The 25547-nt window shown below is 50.9% G+C and overlaps 1 protein-coding gene across 1 annotated transcript; it reads right to left on the bottom strand.

Annotated features, from left to right (window-relative positions):
* Positions 1–592: 592 nt before the first annotated feature.
* Positions 593–25257, bottom strand: A4GALT (alpha 1,4-galactosyltransferase (P1PK blood group)). Its single transcript, XM_061124383.1, has 4 exons — positions 25170–25257; positions 3293–3434; positions 2455–2918; positions 593–1834 (listed from the first exon to the last, which is right to left on the bottom strand). The coding sequence occupies exons 3-4, from the start codon at positions 2640–2642 to the stop codon at positions 727–729; spliced, it is 1296 nt and encodes a 431-aa protein (XP_060980366.1). The 5' UTR covers positions 2643–2918; positions 3293–3434; positions 25170–25257; the 3' UTR covers positions 593–726.
* Between the last annotated feature and the right edge of the window lie 290 nt (positions 25258–25547).

Genomic DNA, 25547 nt, shown 5'->3' with positions numbered 1-25547 from the left:
ATGCTTTTCCTGAGCCGAAAGGACTCCAGGCCCCTTGCCCCTGAGTGGGCAGCTGGCCCATGTCACTCCTGCAACATCTCTGGGAGAAAGGACGGGGTGGGCAGTCAGGGACTTCCCCAAAGAGCTCCCCAGGCCAACTCTGCCAGCTGCACCCCGCCACCCCACCTCCCCCGGAAAAAGAAACCAAAACCCCGAAAGCACCCCACCCCTTGGGCTCCTGAAGCTGGGTCTGCTGCCCGGCCCTCCCCCCCACCAGCTGCCTCCTCCCCTTCCTTCCTACCTGCTTCTCCATGCTCCCCTCAGTGCTCCCCCCACCCCACCCCCACCCCCGACTTCATGGGCACTTCAGCCCAGCCTGCCACCCTGCAAGGTGCTTGCATATTCGCTGGGCTTGCCTGTTGTGAACAAGACCCAGGGGTGCTCACCCAGCCCACTCCAGCTCATTCTGTCTGGAGACGCTTCCCCCACCACTGGTCGTCTCAACCCTGTGACGGTGCGTGGGCCCAGGGGCTGGCCCACCAGAGCAGGCCCCAGGGGCCACAGCGCGCCCTCCAGTAACAGCTCTCTGGCCAACAATTCCCCGTCCTCCCCACCACCTGCCCCAGATCCCGGGGCTGCAGCAACCCAGCCTCCCCGTCTCCACCCCTCCCATCTCACCTCCCCCAGGAAGGCAGGTACCCAGAGCCCCTCTCTGCCATGTGCAGAGAGGTGAGCCGGCAGGCCCCCTCACAAGTACATCTTCATGGCCTCGTGCGTCGTGGGGCAGTAGCGGGCGTGGAGCTGGGCCAGCAGGGCCCTGGACGTGGCCTCGAAGCGCGTGCCCTGGCTCTTCTTGTTCCACACATGGACCGCGAAGGTGGCATTGAGCAGCCGGGTCAGCTCCTCCGGGGTGATGTCTTCGAAGTACTTCTTCCAGTTCTGCCAGGGGATGGGGTAGAAGGCCTCAGGGGGCAGGGTGGTGACGCCGCGGCAGGTGCGGCTCTCACTCAGGCTGCGGATGGAGCACCACTTCTTGAAGACCCGCGTGAGCAGCTGCGGGCCCTGGTGGCCCCAGATCCAGCCGTTGTAGTGGGCCACGAAGTCATGCATGCACTGCGCCATGAACTCATGGTGCCGCTCGAAGGCCAGGAAGGCGCCGTTGAGGACGTAGCGGGACTGGGTGCCCAGCGCGTTGGTCAGGTTCCTCAGGTCCTTGAGGACGATGAAGTCCGTGTCCAGGTAGATGCCGCCAAACTTCCACAGCAGCGCGATCCTGGAGGCGTCCGAGAGCACGGGCAGCAGATAGGGCTCCCAGCGCCGCTGCACGGCCACGTACCAGGCGGCCAGGGGCGTGTCCCGGAAGAGCTCCCCCAGGTCCAGGGGGCGCATCTGGACGTTGGGGAAGCAGCCCAGGAGCGAGAGGCCCAGGTGCCGCGGGCGGGAGGCATTTCCGCCAGTCAGTCCCTTCATCAGGACCACCACCGGGGACTCGGGGTGCGCCCTGGCGGCTGACTCCACAGAGCACATGAACAGGAAGTTGGGGTTCGTCCGGTCGGAGGTCTCCAGGAAGAAGATGTTGCCTGGAGGCGGGGTGCCAGAGGGCAGGGGGGTCGGGGGGACCACGTGGGGGCAGGGGACGTCGACAGGCAGGTTAGAGAGCTGTCCTCGGCCCCCGGGCTCTCCCACGACGTGCCAGTAGACCATGATGGAGACAAAGAACGTGAACTTGAAGCCGATGATGAACAGGGTGCAGACCCGCTGCCTCAGGGTGCCCCGGAGCAGCCGCAGCAGGCAGTCGGGGGGCGCAGACGTCATCTCCCCAGATGTCAGGAGCCTCCAGCAGGAATCAGCTGGTCTGTAAGAGATGAGCACCACACTCAGGCAGCCTGCTGGCTTCCCCAGCCCAAGAACACTGCCTACAGACACCAGCCGTGGCTGACGCCGGGTTCCAGACCCCACGGGCTGGCCAGGTGCTCAGGGCCCCCTCTCTGACCTCAACTGTAAAGTGGGAGCAGCAGGCCATGGGCTGAGATCTGGGCAGGGTCCCTTCCACTCTGCGACATACTGGTGAGCTCCCCAAGGGCTGGGCCGGCGCCAACATGGGCCCAGGGCAGGCTCTGGCCTCTCTGCAAGGTCTGTCCCCTCTGAACTGCCAGCCTGGTGGCCTGTGATGTGAGTCCCCAGTGCAGGCATCTCTCAGCCTCATTCGGTTCCACCAGCCGGGCCTGGAGCTGGTCTGAGGAAGGGCTGCCCGCAGCCACAGGGACTTTCAGCAGGAGGCCTGGGGGGCTGGGTGCTGGCATGCAAGCTCACTCAGAAGCAGGACGGGTGGACTCCAGGCACGTGGGCATGCTTGCTGGGTCCCCAAGCCCTTGGGGTGGACATAACAGAGTCTCCTGGGCCCCTGGCTTCCCTAGCCCTTGCCTGGAGGGAGAGGGACGGGAGGTCGTGCTATATAAGCTGTCACTCTGTCACCTGACTAGCACCGCTGCCCTCGGACCCTCACTCTCTCTTGATGCCCAGGCTGTGGCTGGCCGGCAGCAGGAACATTCCCGGGTGCCTTGCAGGAGGCTGGGAGGAACAGGAGAGGCTTGTGGTGGGACCAGGTGAATCCTGGGACACATGGGACCTGCGTCTGTCTGAACCAGCTGCAGGATGGTCATACTGGAGCAAGGATTATATTCATTCACTCAGCGAATACTGACTGGCCACCATGCACATGTCAGGGGGCCTTCTCAGCATTTCAAACATATTAGCTCATTAAATACAGCCATCCTGTGGGGCGGGAACCATCCTCCTTTTACATGGTGAGGACACCAAGGCACAGAGAAGTTCGGTAACTCATGCAGAGTCCTCTGGTCGGCAAGTAGCAGGGCGGGGGGTTTGAGGCCAGGCCACCTGGCTCTAGGTCTGTGCTTTCACCACTGCGCCATCCTGCCCTGCAGAGAGATGGCACAACCGTGTGAACGTGCTGGCGCTTGGGGACTCTGTACACGTTGACCTGGAGAGTACTCACTATTAACAGAACGCTGGCCAGCGTTTACTGTCCTGAATCTACATCCACCCAGCCCTCAATAATGCCAGGGTGCAGTTGCATAGTTTCCACTTTCGAGGCCAGGAAGCTTGGGTGCATGCGGGCGGGGCACTGGGTGTAGCCAGGGAGCCTGGGGGAGCCAGGGTCAACCCTTCCCCAGGACAGAGGGGTTTTGTGGTCACAGCAGGGTCCCAGAAGGCTGTGACTTGTCCACTGGGGCCTGTCCCTCCCCAAAGCTGAGGTCGGGAACCACAGCCACGGCATGGGCTGGAAACTGACCAGCCTGGGCAGCCCATGGTGGCGAGGTGGGGAACTGGGCAGCCTGGTCGGCCTCCTGGAGACACACCCTGGGTCAGCAGCCAGCCTTCTCTGTCAGCAGGAACTGGGTCCTTCCTCACGCTCTCCATGCCCGCAAATCCATCTGCAAAAGATGGCGAGAGACAGAGTGAAACTCAGCCCCTAAGGGGAACATGCTGGGGAGAAGAGAAGAGTTAGGTGCAGCTCCACTCTGGAGGAGTGCTCAGCTTCAAGGGGAGATCATGTGGAGAGAGGCAATCAACTCAGTGATGGCAGAACTGGAGCCAAGGGGCCAGCAGAGAGGGAGCAGGCGGCTTCCTGGAGGAGGTGACACTTGATGAGAAGGGAGTCAGCCGTGAGCGCAGAGGAGACCTGCACACCTCTCTCTCCCCAGGGCCTGGCTCAGCATCAGGTAGACAGCAGTCAACAGGAAACGGACTCACCGCCTGATTCACCCACTCAACAGCCAAGAAAGAAAAGAAAGAAAGTGAACTCGCTCAGTCGTGTCCCACTCTTGGACCCCTTGGACTATAAGCTACCATGCTCCTCCGTCCATGGGATTTTCCAGGCAACAGCCAGGGGGACGATTTAAAAACACAAGTCTGGCTAGGCTGCTCCTCTGCTCAGAGGATGAGTGAGGTGGGAGGCCCAGTTCATGAGGGGTGGCACGTCCCCCTACCCTGACCTCACACCCGCTTCTCTCCCCATCACCACCTGGCTTCCTGGTTCTTCTTCAAACCCATCCCCCAATGCTGACATCTCAGGGCCTCCGCACCTGCTGTTCCCTCTGCTCGGAATGCTCTTCCTGTAGATGTTCACAGGGCTGGCTCCTTCATCTTCCCACGTCCTCCCCGCCCCGGCCCCTCTAAGATCCCAGCTTCCCCACCGCTCCACAGCCTCCTCCTCTGGTCTGTTCTCCCTAGTACTTATTCTAATATACTGTATGTTTCTGTACTTGTCTGTTTTGGTTATTTATTTGGAATGTAACCCCTATGAGGATAGGTATTTTCGTATGTCTGGTGTAGGTTTATTATTTATTTTTTCAGTGCCTAGAATAGTGCCTGGGTCTTGGTATGTAATAAATAGTAAGTGAGTGACTCAGCATGTGGGTGTGTCACACGTAAAGGAGCAAGTGAGTGAAGGAAGGGGCCAATCAATGATCAGTGAATGAATGAATCAATAGATGAATGAGTTAGCAAATCAACGAGTGAGGGAATAGTGAGCACATGACGGGAGGAAACTGGGGGGTGTCAAAGAGAGCTGCCTGGAATCCCCCAGCCGGGTTGTGAGTGGCAGAGCCGTTGATGTCAACCCATGACCGTGTGTTCCCCGGGCCCTGGTTTTCCCCTACAGGGAGAGAGGCTATTTCGGTCCTGAGTATTTTTAATCCTCTGTGAACCACACTGCTGAGCACACACAGACCGGCGGCGGATGGAGTGAGGCCGGGGCTGTGTGGGGGCCCGGAGGGTCCTGGCTCTCCTATGGGGTGTTTTTTCAGGATGGGGATAGGTGCCTGTCGAGGAGGCAGGATGTGCTGGCCGTGGCTGAGGGAGCCAGACGCGAGCAGCAGCACCGTATTTGGTGCCGGAGCCCAAGACCCGGGAATGGAAACCGTTTATGACGCGAAGCTGGCCGCGGCCCAGTAGCCGTGTGACCTCAGGCCCAAAGCACTCTGCAGTCCCCGGAGAGGAGAGCCTCACAGCCCAAGTCCTGGCCTTTGTCAGTGCAGCCTGGCGCATTCCTGCCACCTCCTCCTCTCTCCCGGCCACCACCTCCAGCCCTGCCTTGGGGAGATAGTCCCCGTTAGCACCTAACTGCGGTCATGTCCCGGCTCTGTCCTTCTGTGGCTCTCCATCATCAAGACCTGCCGTGGTCCAGCTCAGGGAGGAAGGAAGGGTAAGAAGTGCAGGGCTGGCGGAGACAGAGGGCTAGAGGTCCAACCAGTCCCCTTCTGAGCTGGCCCTCAGCACAGGCTCCGTGGATCCCACCTCAGGAGCATGGCATCAAGGGCATCAAGCTCACATATCTAGAAAAGGCTCCTGGACCTGGCGCTCATCACCCCCCACCGTGGCCTACACCCAGCTCTGCCCCCCCAGTAGGGAGGCTCCACCTCTGACCCTCGCTGGGCTCCTGGGTCCAGCCCATGGCAGAGAAAAGGGTTATAAGTCATGTGTAACTGGGGTCCCCAGGGGAGACGGGGTGGCCGTCTGCTGGTCTGGGTTGTCCAGCATGCATTCCCACTTCTGATAACCGCATCCCCATTTCCTTTGGGGACCCGCCCCTGCCCCACAGACTCCACTCCCAACTCTGGGGGTGGGCACAGGATTCAGGTCTGGGTACTGGCTGTGCAGCGCTCCCCAGCCACAGTCTCTGCTCCCAGAGCCCAGGAGGTGCCAGGGATGCTGGTGGCCTGCTCACTGGGGAGCACGAGGACAAGACCCGGTAAACGCGGGACAGGGCTCTGGCACTTACTGGGTTTAGGAGCCACCGACCAACCCAAGCTAGAGACGACTTGCCCAGCCCCTCACACGAGAGGGGGAGAAATGGAGGCTTAGTGATGCCCATTCCCACGCAGAGAATCACAGTCGAGGCGGGACTAGAACTCAACTCTCACGCCAGCCCACATGCAACTAGATGTCAGGGTTGTAGTTTCTCCACTGTTTCCCTCCCATGGGCCCTGGGAGCCAGGACCCAGCTCTGGACTCAGCAGATGCAAGCGACTACCTGTCCTCAACTTCTGTGATAGTCACTTAATTAAAAAAAAAAAAAAAGATTTTTAAAAATTTTTATAATTTTTTTTTGGCCTTGCCACATGGCCTGTGGGATCTTAGTTCCCTGACCAAGGATTGGACCCAAGCCACCTGCAGTGGAAGTGTGGAGTCTTAACCACTGGACTGCCAGGGAAGTCCTCCCTTCTTTTTATTAATTTATTTTATTCATTTATTCATTTGGCTGTGCTGGGTCTGTTACAGCACATGGGGTCTTTGATCTTCACTGTGGCCTGTGAGATCTAGTTCTGTGACCAGGGATCAAACCTGGGCCCCCTGCATCGGGAGTGTGGAGTCTTAGCCACTGGACCACCAGGGAAGTCCCCGACAGGTCACCTAAGACCGGGGGTGTCAGTTTCCTCACCTGTGGGAGGGGAGTGCAGAGGCTGCCCTGGGTACCACATGCATCTCTACCTGCCTCTCTACCTGCATGTGGCCCTTGCTGGCTCTGCTCTCAGTTGGGGGCAGTGTAGGGTTTGGAAACCAATGCCTGTGGGCAGATATCCATAGGAAGGATGGGGGAGGCACTGCCAGAGGGTCCTTCTCCTTCCTGGAGACTCCCAGGACGGCAGAGGTAGCAGCTGGCGGAACCTTGTTCTCTGACATGGAGGGCGGACCCTGACCGGAGAGGAGAGAAGAGCCTCGGAGCCAAAGGATGGCACCTTCCAAAGATTTCTCCAATCAACCAATCAGCAATCCATCGATGCCTCAACCCCACTCGCCTCTTCCTCTCTCTGCCTTTCTGTCCCTGGCCCCTCTTTCGGTCCCTCCTACACATTCCTCCCCCCTGCTGCCCCACCTGGTCTGTCTCTCTCTCCATCTCTTTCCCTCTCAAACAACCCTGGGGTGCCCTTTTGGTCCTTGACCCCATGATACTGCATAGGGGCAGGGGTGCAAGGGGAGGTCAGAGAGGCAGACAGGGACCAAAGGCCAGGTTGACCACATTCAAAGGACCCAGATAGGCAGCTGCCTCCCCTCGCCCCAAGGAAGCTCTTCCCCAGGCGAGGGACACAAAGGCCCCAGTTGGCACCTGTGCCTCATATCAAGTCAAAGACACAGGGGTTCATTAAGTACCGGGAGGTTTAGGGCTGGAGACCTGGCAGGGGAGGGGGGTGCCATGGGCGACAGAAGAGATAGGGGAGGACTTCCCTTGTGGTCCAGGGCTCAAGACTGCCCTTCCATCACAGGGTGCTGGGGTTCCATCTCTGGTCGGGGAACAAGATCCCACATGACAAAAAGGCACGGCCAAAACACAAGTAAATAAAATAAAATGGTTAATTAAAAAAAGAAGAGATCAGAGAGTCAACTGCATCCTTCTGCTTGAGGAGGATGCATCTCATGGGGCTCAGGAGGCCCTGACCGGCCCCGGCTGGGGTCAGTGTGTTTCTCATTTCAGCCTGATCCCCAGTGAGGGCTGCAGGATTACTCCGGCTCACCCCAGCACCCGCTCCCCTGTTTAACCTACAGGAAACGTAAGTGACTTGTCCAAGGGGCCGTGCTAGTGGCAGTGGGGCTGGAGGGTGCCTGCCGGTCTGCCCAGCCCCGCTAGATTTGCTCTGTGACTTTAGGCAACTCCCTTTCCTTTGTTGGGCCTCAGATTTCCTTCTGCACCGCGGGGAAGCCAGAGCCGGACTAACCCAAAGTTCTAACTGTGGGAACGCAGGGCCCGTGCTGATCTACCTCCTTGATAAGTTAATGGCTGAGCAGATATGGAGGCTCTACACCGAGGGATCCCGGGGCAGGTCACCCAGCCAGGAAATGGAGTACAGAATTCAAACGCAGGTCCCTGCTGACAGCTTCTGTTCTGCCACTGATTGGCTCTGTGACCTTGGGCCTGTGCCTGCCCCCATGCCCTTCACATTCATAAAATTGAGGGGGGTGGGCTTTTGGTCTTAGAATTCAGACCCTCCTCAGTGTGAAAAATCAGTATCTCCAGCTTCCAAACCCCACTTGGAGGATCTGCTGTATGGTCCTCCCATGGACCCCACCCCCACTCTTTCAGGGCATAAATGATTTCTACTCAAGAAGTAAGACTGACGGATACTAGAAGGCAATGATCCTTGTATAAGTGGCTGTTTCCAGAGCTGAGGTTACAAAATGTTCCCCCTCCAAAGCCTGTAAGTTGTTCCGAGGACAGAAATTCCTGAAGCCAGGAATCTAGCAGGCAGCGGCTTGCTTTCGGGGGGTTATGACAGACAGAAAAATAGGAGGAGGAAACCTCTGTTTCCAAGAGGAATAAGGCATATTCTTAGTTCTGAGTCTTCCCTCTTCTACTGATGTCAGACTGAGCAATGAGGGAAAGGAAAAAAATAAACCACAAGCTACAGCATTAGGGAGAGAAACCAGGAGCAGGAAAAACTCATAAACTCCAAGTCACATGTTAAGTGTTGCACAAGGCACCTGAGACCAGCAGATAAGGCAGTGGGGGCGGGGAAGAGTGTGGTACCAGGGGTACCCACTAGTGCAAGATCACAGCAATCACCACTTCTAAAAGGAAGACGAGGGATGCCTTGTTGGTCCAGTAGTTAAGACTCTGCTTCCAATGCAGGAGGCATGGGTATGATCTCTGTTGGGGAGAACTAAGATCCCACATACCATGCGGTGCGGCCAAAAAATAAATAAATTAAAAAAATGAAGACGAATAAGACAGGAGTCAACAGCTTAATGAACCAGGAGGATTCAAGGTTGGAGATGGTGGCCTCTTCAATCAGGTTGGGTTCTGAGAGGCAACAGAAGAGAAGTTGCAGAGGAAGACCGTATATTAAAGGAACAATCTATTCCTGTAAAAACAGAGGGAGTCTTTCAGTAGAGAAATCTAGCGAAAGATGCTGGCCTCTCTCCCAATTTCCATCAAAACCTCCTGTTAGTTGCTGGTCCAGGAAAATTCTGCTAATTCAAATAGAGGGAAAAAAAAATTTGTTAAAGGCATAAACACAACATCCATCCAAAGATGCTACATGAATGAAGAGGGAAAGGAACACTGGTGTTCTCTTATGTAAAAAGATGAGTCACTATAAAAATATCGCCACAAAACAAACAGAAATTCTAATCCAAAATGGCATCATGAATTGAAAACAATTAAAATAAAAAAAATGCTGAGAAAAAAGTAATTCCCACTTGAAGGAAGACCAGAAAGCAGAAATACAACGACTGGAGAAGTTCTTGAAAAAGATATGAGGACAACAGGTGAGAACTGATAGACCTCAGGAAAGAACTAGAAGAAAAAGACAAAAACATTTCAGAAATGAAGACCAAACTACAAGAAACACAAAGAGAGTAGACTTCATATGAAGTACAGTAAGAGGTACAGAGATTAAAATGAGAAAAGGGAACAAAACCAAATAGAAATAAAGAGATGAAAGAATTCAAGAAGATGGAGAGAAGATGTAAAGGAGATCCAACAAATGCATAACTAGGGTTTCTAAAGATGAAAACAGTGGACCAGAATAAATATTTAAAATTATAATTCAGAAAAACTTTTCTGAAATAAGGGAAGATTTCATTTCATGAATCAAAAAGGTACCCCATGTAGTACTGGAGATCAGTGACCCAGAACGGTAAGTCCCAAGACATTTTCTAGTAAAATGAATGAACTTTATAGACACAAAAATAAATCTTTGGGCAGCTACTGGTGGCTCAGATGGTAAAGAATCTGCCTGCAATACAGGAGACCCAGGTTCGATCCCTGGGTTGGGAAGATCCCCTGGAGGAGGGAATGGCTACCCACTCCAGTATTCTTGCCTGGAGAATCCCAGGGACAGAGGAGCCTAGCGGGCTACAGTCCATAGGGTCACAAAGAGTCAGACATGATTGAGTGACTGAGCACGCACACAGAAAGATCTTTGAAGGAAACAGAGTCAGCTTGTATCAGATTTCTCAGCAGACATTAAATGACAGATAGCAGAGCAACACCTACAGGATCCTCAAGGAAAGAAAGTGTGAGCCAAGTATTAATATACGCCATCCCTTGGTATCCATGCAGGGAAGTGGTTCCAGGACTCCCACAGCCACCAAAATCCAGATACTCAAGTCCGTGACATAAAATGGTGTAGTATTTGCATATAAGCGAGACACATTTCCCAAATTCTCTAAATCATCTCTAGATATTTACAATACCCAATATAAGTGAAAAGTGAAAGTGTTCGCCGCTCAGCAATGTAAACGCTACATTAATAGCTGCAAGCGTGCAGCACATTCAGGTTTTCCTTTTTGGAATGTTCTGGAATTTTTTTCCTTTTAATATTTTAGACCCACAGTTTGTTGAATCTGTGGATGTGGAACCCAGAGATTTGGAGGGTTGAGTGTATAGCCAAGTTGTTCTTTAAATATAAAGGTTATACACCAAGTTTCAAAATATAAGGACTTGGGCACTAATGTATTATAAGGAATAAACACAGCAAACCAAATGGTGACTGGACTAGCTTTAGTAACAGGACTGAGTATATTTAACTTCAGTTCCTCTCCACACATCAAAAAGGTAGGAATAAGGATGACAGGGTGGAATGACAATGGTATCTAGTCAGACAATGTGAAAATGTAAACAAAAATTTGGTAGGGTGGGCAAAAAGGTGGAAAGTAGAACAAACTCACTGGTTGCCTCATCTCTAATTGTCAGGGGTAAAAACTAAAGCGGTAAAAGTGTGAGCGTGTTTAAAGTGCAAAGGTGATACGAAGAAGGATAATACTCCCCAATGTTAGTGCATTTACTAAAATGCATCATTATGTTATATACCACTAAAAGAATAAAAACGCTGCCAATTAAGCAAAGCTACTCTGCTTTCTTATTATGTAGGATTTTTCTTTTGCAAGAGTTTTTTTTAAGTTAGATTTTTAAATCACCTATCACATCTGTGTACTTATAGGAAAGAATATAAGTGAAATAAATAAAGTTTTAGTAAGGTGTTCCTGAAATTTCACCACACGTAAAACCTAATTCTTCTGAATGAGCTCACCTCAGTGTCACTGATGTCTGTGTTTTCCTACGTGGTAACATCAAGCCCAGTTTACATCATGAACTTGAGTGTGGGAGGATTTTGGTAGCTGTGGGGGATTCCCTGTGTGGATACTAAGGGACAACCACATATTAATATTTGGCTCACACTTTCCATCAACTGTGGATGGTGCAGTACTCTTCAAAGGGTGCTTCGCTCTTGCCTCGGGAGGATTTTTCTGAGCTGTGGACATCTCTTCAGGTTATCATGTCACTGCATGAGCAGGAAGTGGCAACTGTCAGGAACACCGCCTGACTGAGAGCTTCCAGAAGCACTGGATGGAAACAATATACACCTTGCTCAGTACAGAATCAGTTGAAATGAGTAGTGACTAGAGAAAGGGGAGGATGGAGAAGAAACAAGTTAAATGTATTGTTGTTCATAGAAGAGAAACAATAGACACTATCTAAAGAAAGAAGGAACTAAGAGTATTATATGAAAAAAAAATAATAAAAAAAAAAGAGTATTATATGAAGGATAAAAAAAACCAAAATGTAGCCACTAGAACAAAAATACAAGCTTTCCCAAACATCAGAAAGATTGTTATTTTTTGTTTTGGGTTGTTTGTTTGTTTTCATCAGAATATAGCCCTCCCAGGGGCTTCCCCAGTGGTCCAGTGGCTAAGACTCCGTGCTCCCAAGGCAGGGGGACTGGGTTCAGTCCCTGGTTAGGGAACTAGATCCCACATGTCACAACAAAAGATCCCACCTGCTGCAACTATGGATCTCTCATGTTTGCAACTAAGGCCCGGTACAACCAAACAAGTAAATACACATGTGTATATATTATATATAAAAAAGAATGTAGCTCCCCTACAAGCACAAAGGCATGCACAAGTATGCACACAGCATGACTGGAAAGATCATAGACATCAGCCATATCAATAAATATAAACAGATTTAACTTATCTATACAAAGGAAAAGTTTTTTTTAGTTTAGATCACAAGCAAATTCCAATTCTATCTTGTATTTGAGAGACATACATCAAAAAAGTGATCTAGAAGGTTAAAAGTAAAAGAATGAGCAAAGGTTTAAAGACACATACAAGCAAAAACAAAGCTGAAGCCATAATCTTAGTATCTGACAATGGGAATTGAAGCCAGGCATCACTAAATGAGCCAAAGAAAAGCCACTTATAATGCTAAGTGGTATAATTCACAAGGCATCAAAAACACTGCAGCAATTTTCAGGAAGAAGAAATTACAGGGATGTCAGGATAAACAGATAGCAACACACTAATAACAGACTTTAATTCACCTTTCTGAGCCCAAGAAGCAAGTAGATCAAACACAAAGTAATTCAGAAGATCTACCAAATATATCAAAAAGTACCATTCTATATCAAATTCTTGATCTTAATAATAGATAATTCACTTTCTTTTCAAGAGCAGATGGAACATTTATGAAAATTGAAAACCTCAACAAAACCCATAAACATAAAAAATACATTTTATAAATACAAAGCAGTATGAGGAGAAATTAACGTAAAAGTTAGGAAATTTTTTTAAAAACAAAACCTCTCTCTTGGACAATTCCTAAGTCAAAAGGGAAGTACAAACGGGATTTGTGGCATTTCTAGAAAACAGCCATCTCAAAATACCAATAACCTGAATCTATAAGACACAGTTGCAGATTTATCAGAAGAATATTTATAGCCTCCAATACATGTGACAAGTAAAATAGGACCGATAAGAAGAAAGCAAGCAGCAGGCAAAAAATGGTAGAAAAAGAACCTAAACATTTTCTTAAAATGTTAGAAAATAAACAAGAAGACTAAGGAAAGAAAAATTACAGTAGAAAAAAGTCAGGAAGCAGATAAGCAGCAGAACTAAGACATAAGGCCAAAAAACTGGCTCCTTGGAAAAAATTCAATGAAATATATAAATCACCATTAACCTAATTAAGAAAACAAGAGAGTGAGGAGATGAGGGGTGAGCATCCAGTGCAAACTAAGTCATGCCAAACGGGAAAGGAAACAAAGAAGCAGAGGAAAACTTTTTTTTTAATCATAAGATAGTACTTTGCAAATAACATTTGAAACCTGAAAAAAATAATTTCTAGACAAATGTAATAAATCAAGACTGCTCCCAGAACAGTCAGTCTAGACAGGCAAACTTTTACATAAGAAATAGAATTATACAAGATCATTAAGAAGCAAAAGCAACAGGACAAGATATTTTTAGAGAGGAATTTTATGAATTTATATAAAAGATCTCAATGCTTTTAAAGGTGTTAAATAGCAAAATATAAGAAGGAACACTTTAAAAAAAATTAAGTATGGTGGTTTAGTCACTAAGTCATATCGGACTCTTGCAATCACATGGACTGTAGCCCACCAGGCTCCTCCATCCACGTGATTTTCCAGGCAAGAATACTGGAGTCGATTGTCATTTCCTTCTCCAGGGTACCTTCCTGACCCAGGGATCAAATCCCGGTCTCCTGCATTGCAGGTGGATGGATTCTTTACTAACTGAGCCACCAGAGAAGTCTAAGTTAAGTATAAAGAATTTAAATTAGTATAATATGGACATCAAAACCTGACAAAGACTGCACAAGACACTCTACTGACCACTATCACTTACGAATACTACTGTAAAAATCCTAAATAAAAAAAGCAAATAGAATTCAACGGCACATCAAAGAATGAAAAATCAAAACCATGTGGGTTGGCACTTCCCTGGTGGTCCAGTGGCTAAGACTCCACACTCCCAACGCAGGGGGCCCTGGGTCAATCCCTGGTCAGGGAACTAGATCCCACATGTCACAACAAATCAAAACAAAACCAAGTGGGTTTATTCTTGGAATGCAAGGATGGTTCAATATTAGGATGTCTTTAATATAATTAACCATATTCATAGAACTAAGGAGAAAAAACCATACTATTATCCCCAGAAAGGCTAAAGTAATTTGACAAGATTTCCAACACTCTTTCTGGATAAATTAGTAATCAATGGAAACTTCCTTAACAAAATTATGTATATCAACATCAAAGTCAAGAGCCAGCTTCATACAGGAGTATGAACACTCAGCTTCATACATGAGGGAACTCTTGCTGAAGATAGGAAAAGGACAAAGTGTCCAGCACCCTCATGGGCACTGGAGGTATTCATCAAGGCAACTCGACAAGAGAAAGAAATTAGAGCTATAAAAACCGAATGAAAGTGAAAATTGCTCAGTCATGTCTGACTCTTTGCCACCCCATGGACTGTAGCCTGCCAGGCTCCTCTGTCCATGGAATACTCCAGGCAAGAATACTAGAGTGGGTTGCCATTCCCTTCTCTAGGAGATCTTCCTGACCCAGGGATTGAACCTGGGTCTCCAACACTGCAGGCAGATTCTTTATTGTCTGAGCTACCAGCAAAGCTATGATACAAACAGGGGCGGGGGGCGGGGGGGAAACCAACCCAACCCCCAAATAGAAAAAGCTAAAATTACTGCTATTTTTTTACGATACTACTATATACCTAGAAAAGTCATGAGAAACTGTTGAAAAACTCCTAATAATTAAAAAATACCATAAGGTGATAGGAAACAGACAGACACACAAATATAAAAAAGCAGCTAGAAGCAGAAGATATAATGAAAAGACTCCTACTTACAACCACCACCACAATACTTAGGGTTAAACTTAACAAAAGACGTTCAACATTCATGTGAACAACAATTTAAAGCTGCCAACAATAAAAAGTAAGTACACTTGAACAAGTGGAAACTTGCACTATGTTTTTGGATAGAAGATTCAGCTTTTTAAAGATGTCCATTTTCTCTTAGCCAATGTATAAACTGCACTCGGTTCTGCAGTTCAACAAATGGATTCTAAAGTTTATCTAGAAAAATAAGCAAGGGACTTCCCTGGTGGTACAGTGGTAAAGGATCTGCTTGCTCATGTAGGGGACATGGGTTCAATCCCCGGTCAGGGAAGATTCCACACACCACAGGGCAACTAAGCCCATGAGCCACCACTCCTGAAGCCCATGCACCTAGATAGAGCCTGTGCTCTGCAACGAGAGAAGCCACTGCAATAAGTCTGAGCCCCACAACTAGAGAGTAACCCCCACTCGCTGCAACTAGAGAAACGAGGACTCAGCACAGCCAAATACAGAAATAAAATAAAATAGAATTTAAAAAAGAAAGTCTACAAGCAATAAATGCTGGAGAGGGTGTGGAGAAAAAGGAACCCTCTTACACTGTTGGTGGGAATGCAAACTAGTACAGCCACTATGGAGAACAGTGTGGAGATTCCTTAAAAAACTGGAAATAGAACTGCCATATGACCCAGCAATCCCGCTGCTGGGCATACACACCGAGGAAACCAGATCTGAAAGAGACACGTGCACCTCAATGTTCATCGCAGTACTGTTTATAATTGCCAGGACATGGAAGCAACCTAGATGCCCACCAGCAGACGAATGGATAAGGAAGCTGTGGTACATATACACCATGGAATATTACTCAGCCATTAAAAAGAATTCATTTGAATCAGTTCTAATGAGATGGATGAAACTGGAGCCCATTATACAGAGTGAAGTAAGCCAGAAAGATAAAGACCATTACAGTATACTAATGCATATATATGGAATTTAGAAAGATGGTAATGATAACCCTATATGCAAAACAGAAAAAGAGACACAGAACAGTACAGACTTTTGGACTCTGTGGGAGAAAGCGAGGGTGGGATGTTTCGAGAGAACAGCATCGAAACATGTATATTATCTAGCGTGAAACAGATCACCAGCCCAGGTTGGATGCATGAGACAAGTGCTCGGGCCTGGTGCACTGAGAGGACCCAGAGGGATCGGGTAGAGAGGGAGGTGGGAGAGGGGATCGGGATGGGGAATACATGTAAATCCATGGCTGATTCATGTCAATGTATGACAAAAACCACTACAATATTGTAAAGTAATTAGCCTCCAACTAATAAAAATAAATGAAAAAAATAATAATAAGCAAGAACCTACAGGAAAACTCTGGGGAAAGGAACACAAGAAGAAGGACTGGTCTTTTAGAGATTGACACATGAAGCACTAATAATTAAAAGAACCTAGTTTTTGCATATAAACAGGGCATTGAAACAAATCACAGAAAGAGTATGGTATTTGCATATCCAACACAGGCAGCATCTCCAAATGCTCGAGTAAAAATGGATTTTTTGATACAACTGTTGGGCAAGCAGGGAAAGGGGAAAAAGAACCAGATGAGCTGGTATCTCAATATGCCCAGGATAAATCCCAAATGTAAAATAATAAATGTTTCAGACAAAACATGGGTGAATTCCTTAATAAACTTAGAATTGGGAAGGTTTTCTTAATTATGCATGAAATCCAGAAGTCACGAAAAGGAAAAATTTCCCTGCAACCTTTCGCCAAATACAGAGAAAGTAAAAAATACAAGTGACATCTTGGGATGGCTTTTGTTCCTCTCAGATACCAGATGTCTCATTTTTCTAACTTAGAAAGCAATCCCACAAATCAAGGAGAAAAAATGAACAATCCAAAGGAAAACGAGCCAAGGTCACATCTCACACACACACACACACACACACACACACACTGATGCTTAAACAGGTAAGCCAAGATGAGGGAGCTTTTTGTAAGTAAGAAAAATGCAAGTCAAAACAGTCAGATAGCATCTCTCACCCATCAGATGTGCAAGAATCTAAAACTTTGAACAACACATCCTTCAGGCAAGGCTCTAAGGACACGGGCACCTATACAGTGCTGGTCAGGGTGGAGGGCGCGTGACCAACATCTATCAGAATTACACATTCACATGCCCTTTCACCTCGCGTCCCACTCTGTGAATTTATCCTACAGATAAGTGACATCTGTACCGGTCACAGGTTTGTTTGCAACCGCAAATGATTAGAAACAACCCAAGGTCTTCCTTGAAGGGACTGGTGAAACACACAGTGACACCGATATCTTGGAAAACAATGTCTGCTCCCAGGGGGCCAGAAACAAGGTCACTCTGACTCATCGCCTGGTCTCGCATGGACAGCACAGACCCTCGCCCATCATAGGTGCTTAATACATATTTTCTGAAAGAATGAATGAATGATCCCTAAACTGTCCAGAAAGCCAGGACCAAATGAGCAACTAATCTAAGGGAGTGGCATCTGCAACCTGGTAAACCCTGAGCCCGTGCAGAGGACAACTGTCAGAATGTGTAACTGATGTGTCCCGCCTCACCAGCTAAGGGCACAAAATATGGTCCCTTATATTCAAGTACCTGAGTATGCACCTGTCCCAGGAGAGAAAGGGGACCTTCCCAACACTACATAGCTAGTACCTGGTGGGGGGGAGAGGTCGAGGGGGGGATGGTGCCAGGATCTACTGTCATGTATGTCTGCATCTGAAAGTCTCAGAGGCTTTTTTCTTCCCTGAGGCCATCCCGGCCCCCCAAGGTCACTCTGCAGTAGAGCCTGGGCTCCGCTCTCAGGATCAGGGTGAAGTCACCTTCTGCTCAGCACGGGGAGTGATAACTCACCATGGACCTGGACACCCAGACATCTGCTCTTAGCGTCCCTGGACTGGGAGGACCAGGGGCAGGGTTGCGGAATGGTTACGGATGGCTTCTCTTGAAAAGCTGACACGTGTGCAGACACCAGAAGGAAGTGAGGCAGCAGCTGGATGGATTTCCGGGGAAAGGGTGCCCAGGGAAGAAAGTCAGTGAGTGCAAAGGCCCTGGGGCATGTGTGCCTGAGGAGCTGACCGTGGAGTAACCAAAGTACCAGGAGAGGCCAGAGAGATAAACGGGAGACTGGGCTGGGGTGGGCAGGGGGCTTGCGGGCCACTGGGAGGACTTGACAGCTGATTGGCAGGGGCTGCCATTGGGCACTTTTGAGGAGGAAAGGGTTATAGCGTGACTTTTTTTTTGGGGTGGTCACCCTGTATGGCTTGTGGAATCCTAGTTCCCCACCTTGGCAGTGAGAGCCCCAAATCCTAACCACTGGGACTGCCAGGGAATTCCCTAGTGTGACTTATGTCTTAAAGAAATCTTTACGACCTGGCTGCTTTTTGAGTCTAAATCACAGGGGATGTGGAGCAACAGGAATGTGTTACAGGGCTATTGTGATGATCTGGGGAGAGGGAAGTGGAGACAGGGAAGTAGGGGGAGAGCTCCGCTAAACAGATTTCCCCTCTACCACTCCTTCGCTCCCCCCAGCGCAGCGCAGCTCTCTCCATCTCTCGGTCCCTGTCCTGGGATGCCTGGGATGCGCCACCCCAGCCTCCTCCCGCTGCAGTCCCACACAAGCCCGCAGACCCCACAGTGATGAGGTCCTGCAGGCTCTGCCCCCCTAGCCTTGCCCGCTCAGGGCGCATGACCTCCAGACTAGCAAGCTGATGTCTGCCCTATTGCTGAAGCCACCAGGCTCTGGAAGTTCCAGGTTTCTGCAACCTACTCTTTCCTCTTCCCAAAAAACATCTCTCCATGCTCCCCTGGAACCTCCTGAGCAGAAAAGGTACGAAGGAAGTTTACTATCTGTCCAGAATACACCGCCTACCAGGCACTCCACTGAACACCACGCATCCTGGGTCTCCATGTCCACTGCGGTGGCCCCTCTTACGAATGAAAAACTAAGGTGCAGAGCAAAGGGGCTGCTGGGCTAGTGAAGGTGGGAGGCAGGATGGGTACCACCCAGGTATGTGTTCCCCAGTCTCAGACTCTCCTTCCTGCATCTCTCCTGACCTAGGAATCTGCCCAGATATTGACTCTTACTGTGGCCCATGGGCTGGGTCCCCATTTCTGTACACATTCACACCAGGAGGAGCACGTGGCTACCTTTCAAAGGAGTACAAACAGCACTCACCCCAAACCCTGTGCTTCCCCCATGGCCCAGACCCCTGGCAGACCTTCAGAGCCCCTGAGCAAGTCCTGTGGGGAACCGCCGGGTTGAATGTGGTCTTGGAGTGAACTGGGATAGCAGGAAAGTGGGCACCAAGCCAGACGCTGCCCACTCAGCCTGATATTGAATCAGGGAGGGCCTGGCATACAGCAGGTGCACGTTAAGTGCGTGATGACTGACAGTGGTGAGGGATACAGGACAGCCATCCCGATATATCCTCAATGCCTTTGAAAATGATGGTTAAAAACTTGCAAGAAAAAACAGCTCTTCTCTGTTGCTCAAGGCACCAGGCTCTGGGAACACCAAGTTTCTGAAACAAACTCTTTCTTCGTCCCAAAATGTCCCTCCACCTTCCCGACCCGGCAACCTCTCAATCATGGTGGGGAAGATGAGCTGCTATTTGCCAAGAATCCATCAAAAGACTGTCATGGTTTTCTTCATTCCTTTCAGTATTGCCTCTGTGTTTCCACAGTGCGAATACACAGACACTTAGCCAACAGTGGGATCACGGCTGGTGGGGCTCCCAGTTCTTCTAGCGGGATGTGTGTGTATGTGTGTGTGTGTGTGTGTGTGCGTGCGTGCGTGCCTGGGGGGCAGGGGAGGGGACATCCAGTCACCACCCTCAGGGAACAGTTCTTGCTTTGCTCTTTATCGTGAAGGTTTGAGGTGAGGGTATGTGACACGTCAGCATTTTGGCATATGCTTTCCAGTCCTTCAGCCGCCTCCACTCACACGGAGCATGTTTACACAGGCTGTGTCCAGGAGGAGCACAGAAAGTGATCCTTACCCACACTGTTCTACACCTTGTTTTATTTTTCACCTAAAAATATGCGGGGCCCCTGTCTCCTAAAACCAGGCGGTGGTAGTTACATAACCAGATGCATTTCCTAAAACTCATCAAACTGGACGCATGCAATGCGGTGTAAATTCTACCTGAATTAAACTCTGGAAATACATGCCGTGCCTCTGTTATGTCAGCAGACACAGCTCCACACCCTACCTCTCCAGGGTAACCCTCCTTGACTGCTGGAGAGGCATACCCTTGTAGCTCAGCCGGTCAAGAATCCGCCTGCAATGCACAGACCTGGATTCAATCTTTGGGTTGGGAAGATCCCCTGGGGAAGAGAAATGCTACCCACTCCAGTAATCTGCCTGGAGAATTCCACGGACTGTATAGTCCATGAGGTTGCACAGAGTCAGACTCAACCAAGCGACTTTCACTTTTCACTTTGACTGCTGAAAAGGTAGCTTCCATCTTTTTGCTTTTATAGACAACACTGTGGTTAGCACTTACATCTCTCAACGCATCCTTAATTACTTCTGTAGGACTGTTTCTAGAAATGAGCTGCTTAGGTCAAAGGAAATACAAATCTGTTCTCCATACAGGTCATCGCTGGTCTCAAGAACTTAAAAAGTCCAAGTTCTCTCCAGGGTCAGGGCTTGTCCTCCTTTCCATCCTCTCATCCGGAAGAGAGATGGGTGTGGCCGAGTTAGCATTTATTAAAAGCTCCCCGTCAGGAATGGAGCTATGTGGTTTAATACTAACAACGGTGTATATTTCCTGAGGGCTTACCATGCAGAGCCACTGGTTGGAGTGGTTTTTCCTTCAGTAACTTGTTTAATCTTCCCAATAGCTGCGTGAAGCAGGTCCTCTTATTATCAATTACAGTTTAAGAATTGGAAACCGAGGCCCAGCTGGGATTCAAACACCCTCTCCCAGGTGAAATAACTCTGTCTGTAACTCAGTCCCATTCAACTGGGCCTGCGCTGTGGCCAGGGGCTCAGAGCTTGCTGTGGTCCAGAGGAGGCAGCTGACTCTGAGTTCCTCATCTGTAAGGTGGGGCTGACAGCTCAGGAGGGCTGAGGGGGTTTAAAAAAAGATCGGGTTAACAAAAGCTCTGGAATCAGGTGGGGGCTTGATCAATGGAAAGAAAAGTAAAAGTGTTAGTCAAGTCCGACTCCTTGCGACCCCATAGACTGTAGCCCACCAGGATCCTCTGTCCATGGAATTCGTCAGGCAAGGATACTGGAGTGGGTTGCCCTTCCCTTTTCCAGGGGATCTTCCGGACACAGAGATCAAACCCGGGTCTCCTGCACTGAAGGTGGATTCTTTCCTGTCTCAGCCAGAAGCCCGCCCTCAAATCAGGAGATTGCCTTGGAAGCTGCTGGAAAAAAGCAACTGATGACTATAGACACTTGGGGAGGCGTTGGGGCGGGTGTCTCTGGGCCCCATATCTGTATCTGCACTTTCAAATCAAGCCGTTCATGGGATGTAAGGACTACTTTTCTGTTTTACTTTCACATCTACCCAGCAACTCAGACTTCACACAAGTGTGACACCCAGAAGGCCGTGTGCCCCTGCAGCACTGGGTGACAGAAGGTGTGGGCACTGCCCTGAGAGGGAGGGGCCCTCCCAGTCCCTGGGGCCAGCTCTGCGGAGCTGGAAGCCCCTGGCCACACTGGGGTCTGTCCAGAGGGAAGACAAACAGAGGCAGGCAGGAGAGGAAGGGATGCTCGCTCACCAAGCGCTAGACACAGGAACATGGGTACTGTTTCCCGCTAGCTACTAGAGGTGGAGGCTCGGAGAGGACTCTCAAGGGCAGGCGGTGAGTGCAGGGGGCAAGGCACTTCCCTCCCCTCTGGAGTCTGTCGATGGGGATGATAACACCTCCTACCTCCCAGGGAAACCAGGAGGACTCAAGGGAAATGAGGCTGGCAAACAGCGCAGGGCGCTGGGGGCCTCAGGTCCAGAACCCGCTGATGATGCTTTTTTTACTTTCTCCTCTGGGAAGATCAAAGCCGATTCATAAGATGCCCTCCCAGCCCCTCCCTCACACCTCCTGTCCTCGCCAGCTCAGAAGGCCCCCTCTGGACCAGTTCCAGCCCTCTCCCGCCTCCAGCATCCTCTGGGACTTCATCTACCGGCCTGCCCCTCCCTCTTCAGGGACTTCAGCCACTCCCTTGCCTGGCTCTTTCCCATCAGCTTATAAATGCAGCCAAGCCTCCCTCATCCAAAAGCAGATACAGTAAAATAAAGATTTAAAACGTGCCGCTCAAATACACACACCGTCAGCAGCAAAAGTAGTAATAGCCTAGTCATAACCGGGGAGAAGATCTTTGCCACCAAGAGACCAGACAAGGGGCAAGTGTCTCACTGATGAACTCAAACAAGTGAATAAGAAACACCCAAAGATACTAGATGTTCATACTCTTTGACCCCAGTAATTTCAATAACAGGAAATGTACATTCACAGCCTAAGTAAGTACACAACGGTACTTGTTCCTCTGGAGAGCCAGCTGATGCTACACTGACTATCAGGTAATTCCCTCTCCAGCAGAAAATATCTGGCAATGCATAAATTTATCTATGAACTCAATGTAATACTATCTAAAAGAGCCAAATATTTAAAAAAAAAACCCAAACAAAACCTAAATGTCAAATGAAATTCATTAACTAAATATGATGTCACAATAAGCATTGAAAAATATAAAAAAAGAATTTGAGAAAGATGAGGAATTTGCAACATTTGTATAAACAAGATATCCAAATATGTTGTTGTTGTTTAGTTGCGCAGTTATGTCTGATTCTTTGCAACCCTGTGGACTGGAGCCCACCAGGTTCCTCTGTCCATGGGATTTCCCAGGCAAAAGTACTGGAGTGGGTTGCCATTTCCTTCTCCAGGGGATCTTCCCAACCTAGGGATGGAGGCTGAGTCCCCTGCATTGTCAGGCAGGTTCTTTATCACTGAGCTACCAGGGAAGCCCATTCAAATATGTATCAATGTGTTTTTTAAAAAGTCTGGCAAATTTTAACAACAGTTATCTCCAAGTGATAACTGGTGGCTCAGACGGTCGTTTGATCTCTGGGTTGGAAGATCTCCTGGAGGAGAGCATGGCAACCCACTCCAGTATTCTTGCCTGGAGAATCCCCATGGACAGAGGCGCTTGGGGTGTCCGGTCCATGGGGTCACAGAGTCAGACATGACTGAGTGACTAAGCACAGCATAGCTCCAAGTGATGTGAATATGGAGTTTTATCCCCTACTTTCAGTTCATTCATTCAAGCAAAAGGCAGTAAACATCTACTATGTCAGACTGGGCTCTAGGCTTCTGGCAAGGTTCCTCCCTCCAGGAGCTTCCAATCTGGAGAGGAGGAGGAAGGCAATGGGATGCAGGGCAGATCAGTCAACTGGAGGTACCTGGCCGGGAGAAAGTGCATTCCAGACAGCGCAGTAATGAGTACAGCTTGGGTGGCCGGATTGAAGGTGGGACCATCCCCACCAGGACGTGGGGCAGCTGGTGGGATGAGGGTGGGGGGACGGGGTGGGGAAGAGCTGTTTTCACAGATTAAGCTCCCCTTTTCTCATCCACCCCTCCTCCCATCTGGTTACAAACGCCCCGAGCAGCCACCTTGTCTCACTCTGCCCTGGTACCAACTCTGACCCACCGGGAACAGCATTCTCCGCTGCCCTGGGTCCCTGAAGAGCCGGACGGCCCTCCATGGCCCTGTGGAAGGGGCTGACGGGGGCCGACTTGATGATGTGGTGCGTCACCACTTCCTTAAGTTCCAAGTAAATCACCTTCCCCGGGGCAGCTCAGCTGCTAAAGAATCAGCCTGCAATGCAGGAGACCCTGGTTCAATTCCTGGGTCGGGAAGTTCCCCTGGAGAAGGGACAGGCTACCCACTCCAGTATTCTCGTCTGGAGAATCCCCATGAGCAGAGGAGCCTGGCGGGCTACAGTCCATGGGGGTCGCAAAGAGTCGGACACGACGGAGCGACTAAGTACAAGTCACATTGAAAGATCCTGCCAACCCCCGCACACACCAGGAGCAAGTCCACTAGCCCAGGCAGCTATAGGGCTTCAACGGGTACAGGGAAGCAAAACAAAATGTCAAAGAATTTCCACTTCGGCGTTTGTCCTCTAACATGGAGCGGCCACAGTGGACAAGCAGGGACAGGAAACAGGTTTGGAAGGAAAAGGAGCACCTGAGAAAGTTCCATCTTGACTCTCCTTTTTTATTTTTTATTTGGGCCTGGTTTGGCTACCGGGCTCTCTGGCAGTGGGAACAGGGGTGTGAGCAGGAGGGGACAGTCGCGGCCAGCCTGGGCCCTGCTTTGTCGCTCTGGGCAGGGTGATTCCTCCATCTTGGGGAGGTGGTAACAAAGGAGGACTCCTTGGGCAGCTGGGGTGGGGGTGGAGGGGGCGCCAGAGGGGTAGCACACCAGGTGCCCCGGGGAGTTTGAAGGAGGAGGGCACAAAGCGATTCCAGAGACCCCCAAAGGGCCACCACGGAGCCGCCGATCACTCCGTATTTGGCGGAGAGCAAAAGGGTGTACTCCAGGGAGAGGGCCGGGAGGTCAGGGGAGGTGGCTCCTAACCCTCTCACAGCTGGGGGGGTCGGCTGCGTCTGGCCGGGAGGTGGGAACCTCTACCTCCCATGTGTCAGAAGCGGAAACTGAGGCCAGGGGACTCGGCTAGCGCCAAGGGGCGTGGACTGAGGCTGGACATCCCCGGAAAGAGCCTCTGCCAGCGCACCACAGCTCCCGCTGGGACTCGACGTTTCCCATCTGGAGGAGAGAAGCATGCCGGAAAGAGGGGGTGGTCTGCGGATCCCGATCCCCGAGACGCAGCGCTTAGACCCTGCCCTCCCCACTTCCCAGTTCCGACCCGGGCGGTCTCTCCCGGAGAGACCCTTCCCCCCTTCGCCGTCCAAAGATTCAGCATCCTCAAAGACCCAGGGGGACGCCTCCCACCCCCTGCAGTCTTCCCGCAGACGGCTGCTCCCCCCGACCCCTCCCACCAGCGGCGATCGCGGCCGGCGGCGAGGCCTCCGGGACTTACGCGCTCCCCCAGGCAGAGCCGCGCGGCTCGCCCAAGGGCGCAGCGTGGGCCGGGGGAGCCGGCCCTCAGACCCGGGCTTCTCGCCCCCATGGCCGCTCTGCTACTGCCGCGGGGACCCCCGCCCGGGCGGCGCTGCCCGGAGGGCTCCCGGGCGGGGCGCGCCCTCCCTTCTCGGGCTGGGCTCCCAGCCCAGCCGCCGCGCTCAACTTCGGGTGCCTCTGGGGCGGAGGCGGCGGTCGGGGAACCAGAGCGCAAAATCGGTGCGCACGCGAGCGACCCTCCGGAACAGGTGGTCTGGACGGGAGGCGGCCGAGCCCTCCGCAGCCCATGCCCCTTCCTTCTCTCGGAGCGCGCCTCCTCGCCCCGGCCCGGGGCGCCCCCCGGTCTGTACCCCGGAGCCCGGCCACTCGTACCTCTGGCTCCTGCGATTCCAGGCGGCGGACAGCGCGGCCCCGCGAGCCGGGCGGGCGGCAGGCGGGCGGCAGGCGGCGGGCGGGCAGGGCCGGGAGACCTGCAGACGGAGCGCGGCTCCTCAAGTCCCGGGGCGGGGTCAGCGCCGCCCCGCCCCGCCCCGCCCCGAGGGGGTCCTGCGAGTCCTCGCGGCTCGCGGCGCCCGGGGCTGGTCCCCCATCAGCCCGCGGGCCCACAGGTACGGAGCACTCCCTGTGCCTCCCTGCCGCGTCGTCTTTGGGTTTACGATCCCTTCCCCACCCCCATTTAACAGAGGGGCCGAACGAGGCTCAGAGCGGTTAAGTGACTTCCACGTCAAGCAGCTGGGCAAGAGCAGTAGC

Source organism: Dama dama, chromosome 22 (genome assembly GCF_033118175.1).
Source record: "Dama dama isolate Ldn47 chromosome 22, ASM3311817v1, whole genome shotgun sequence".
Lineage (NCBI taxonomy): Eukaryota > Metazoa > Chordata > Mammalia > Artiodactyla > Cervidae > Dama > Dama dama.
Note: the sequence above shows the minus strand (reverse complement) of the source record. Positions and strands in the feature narration are given on the sequence as shown.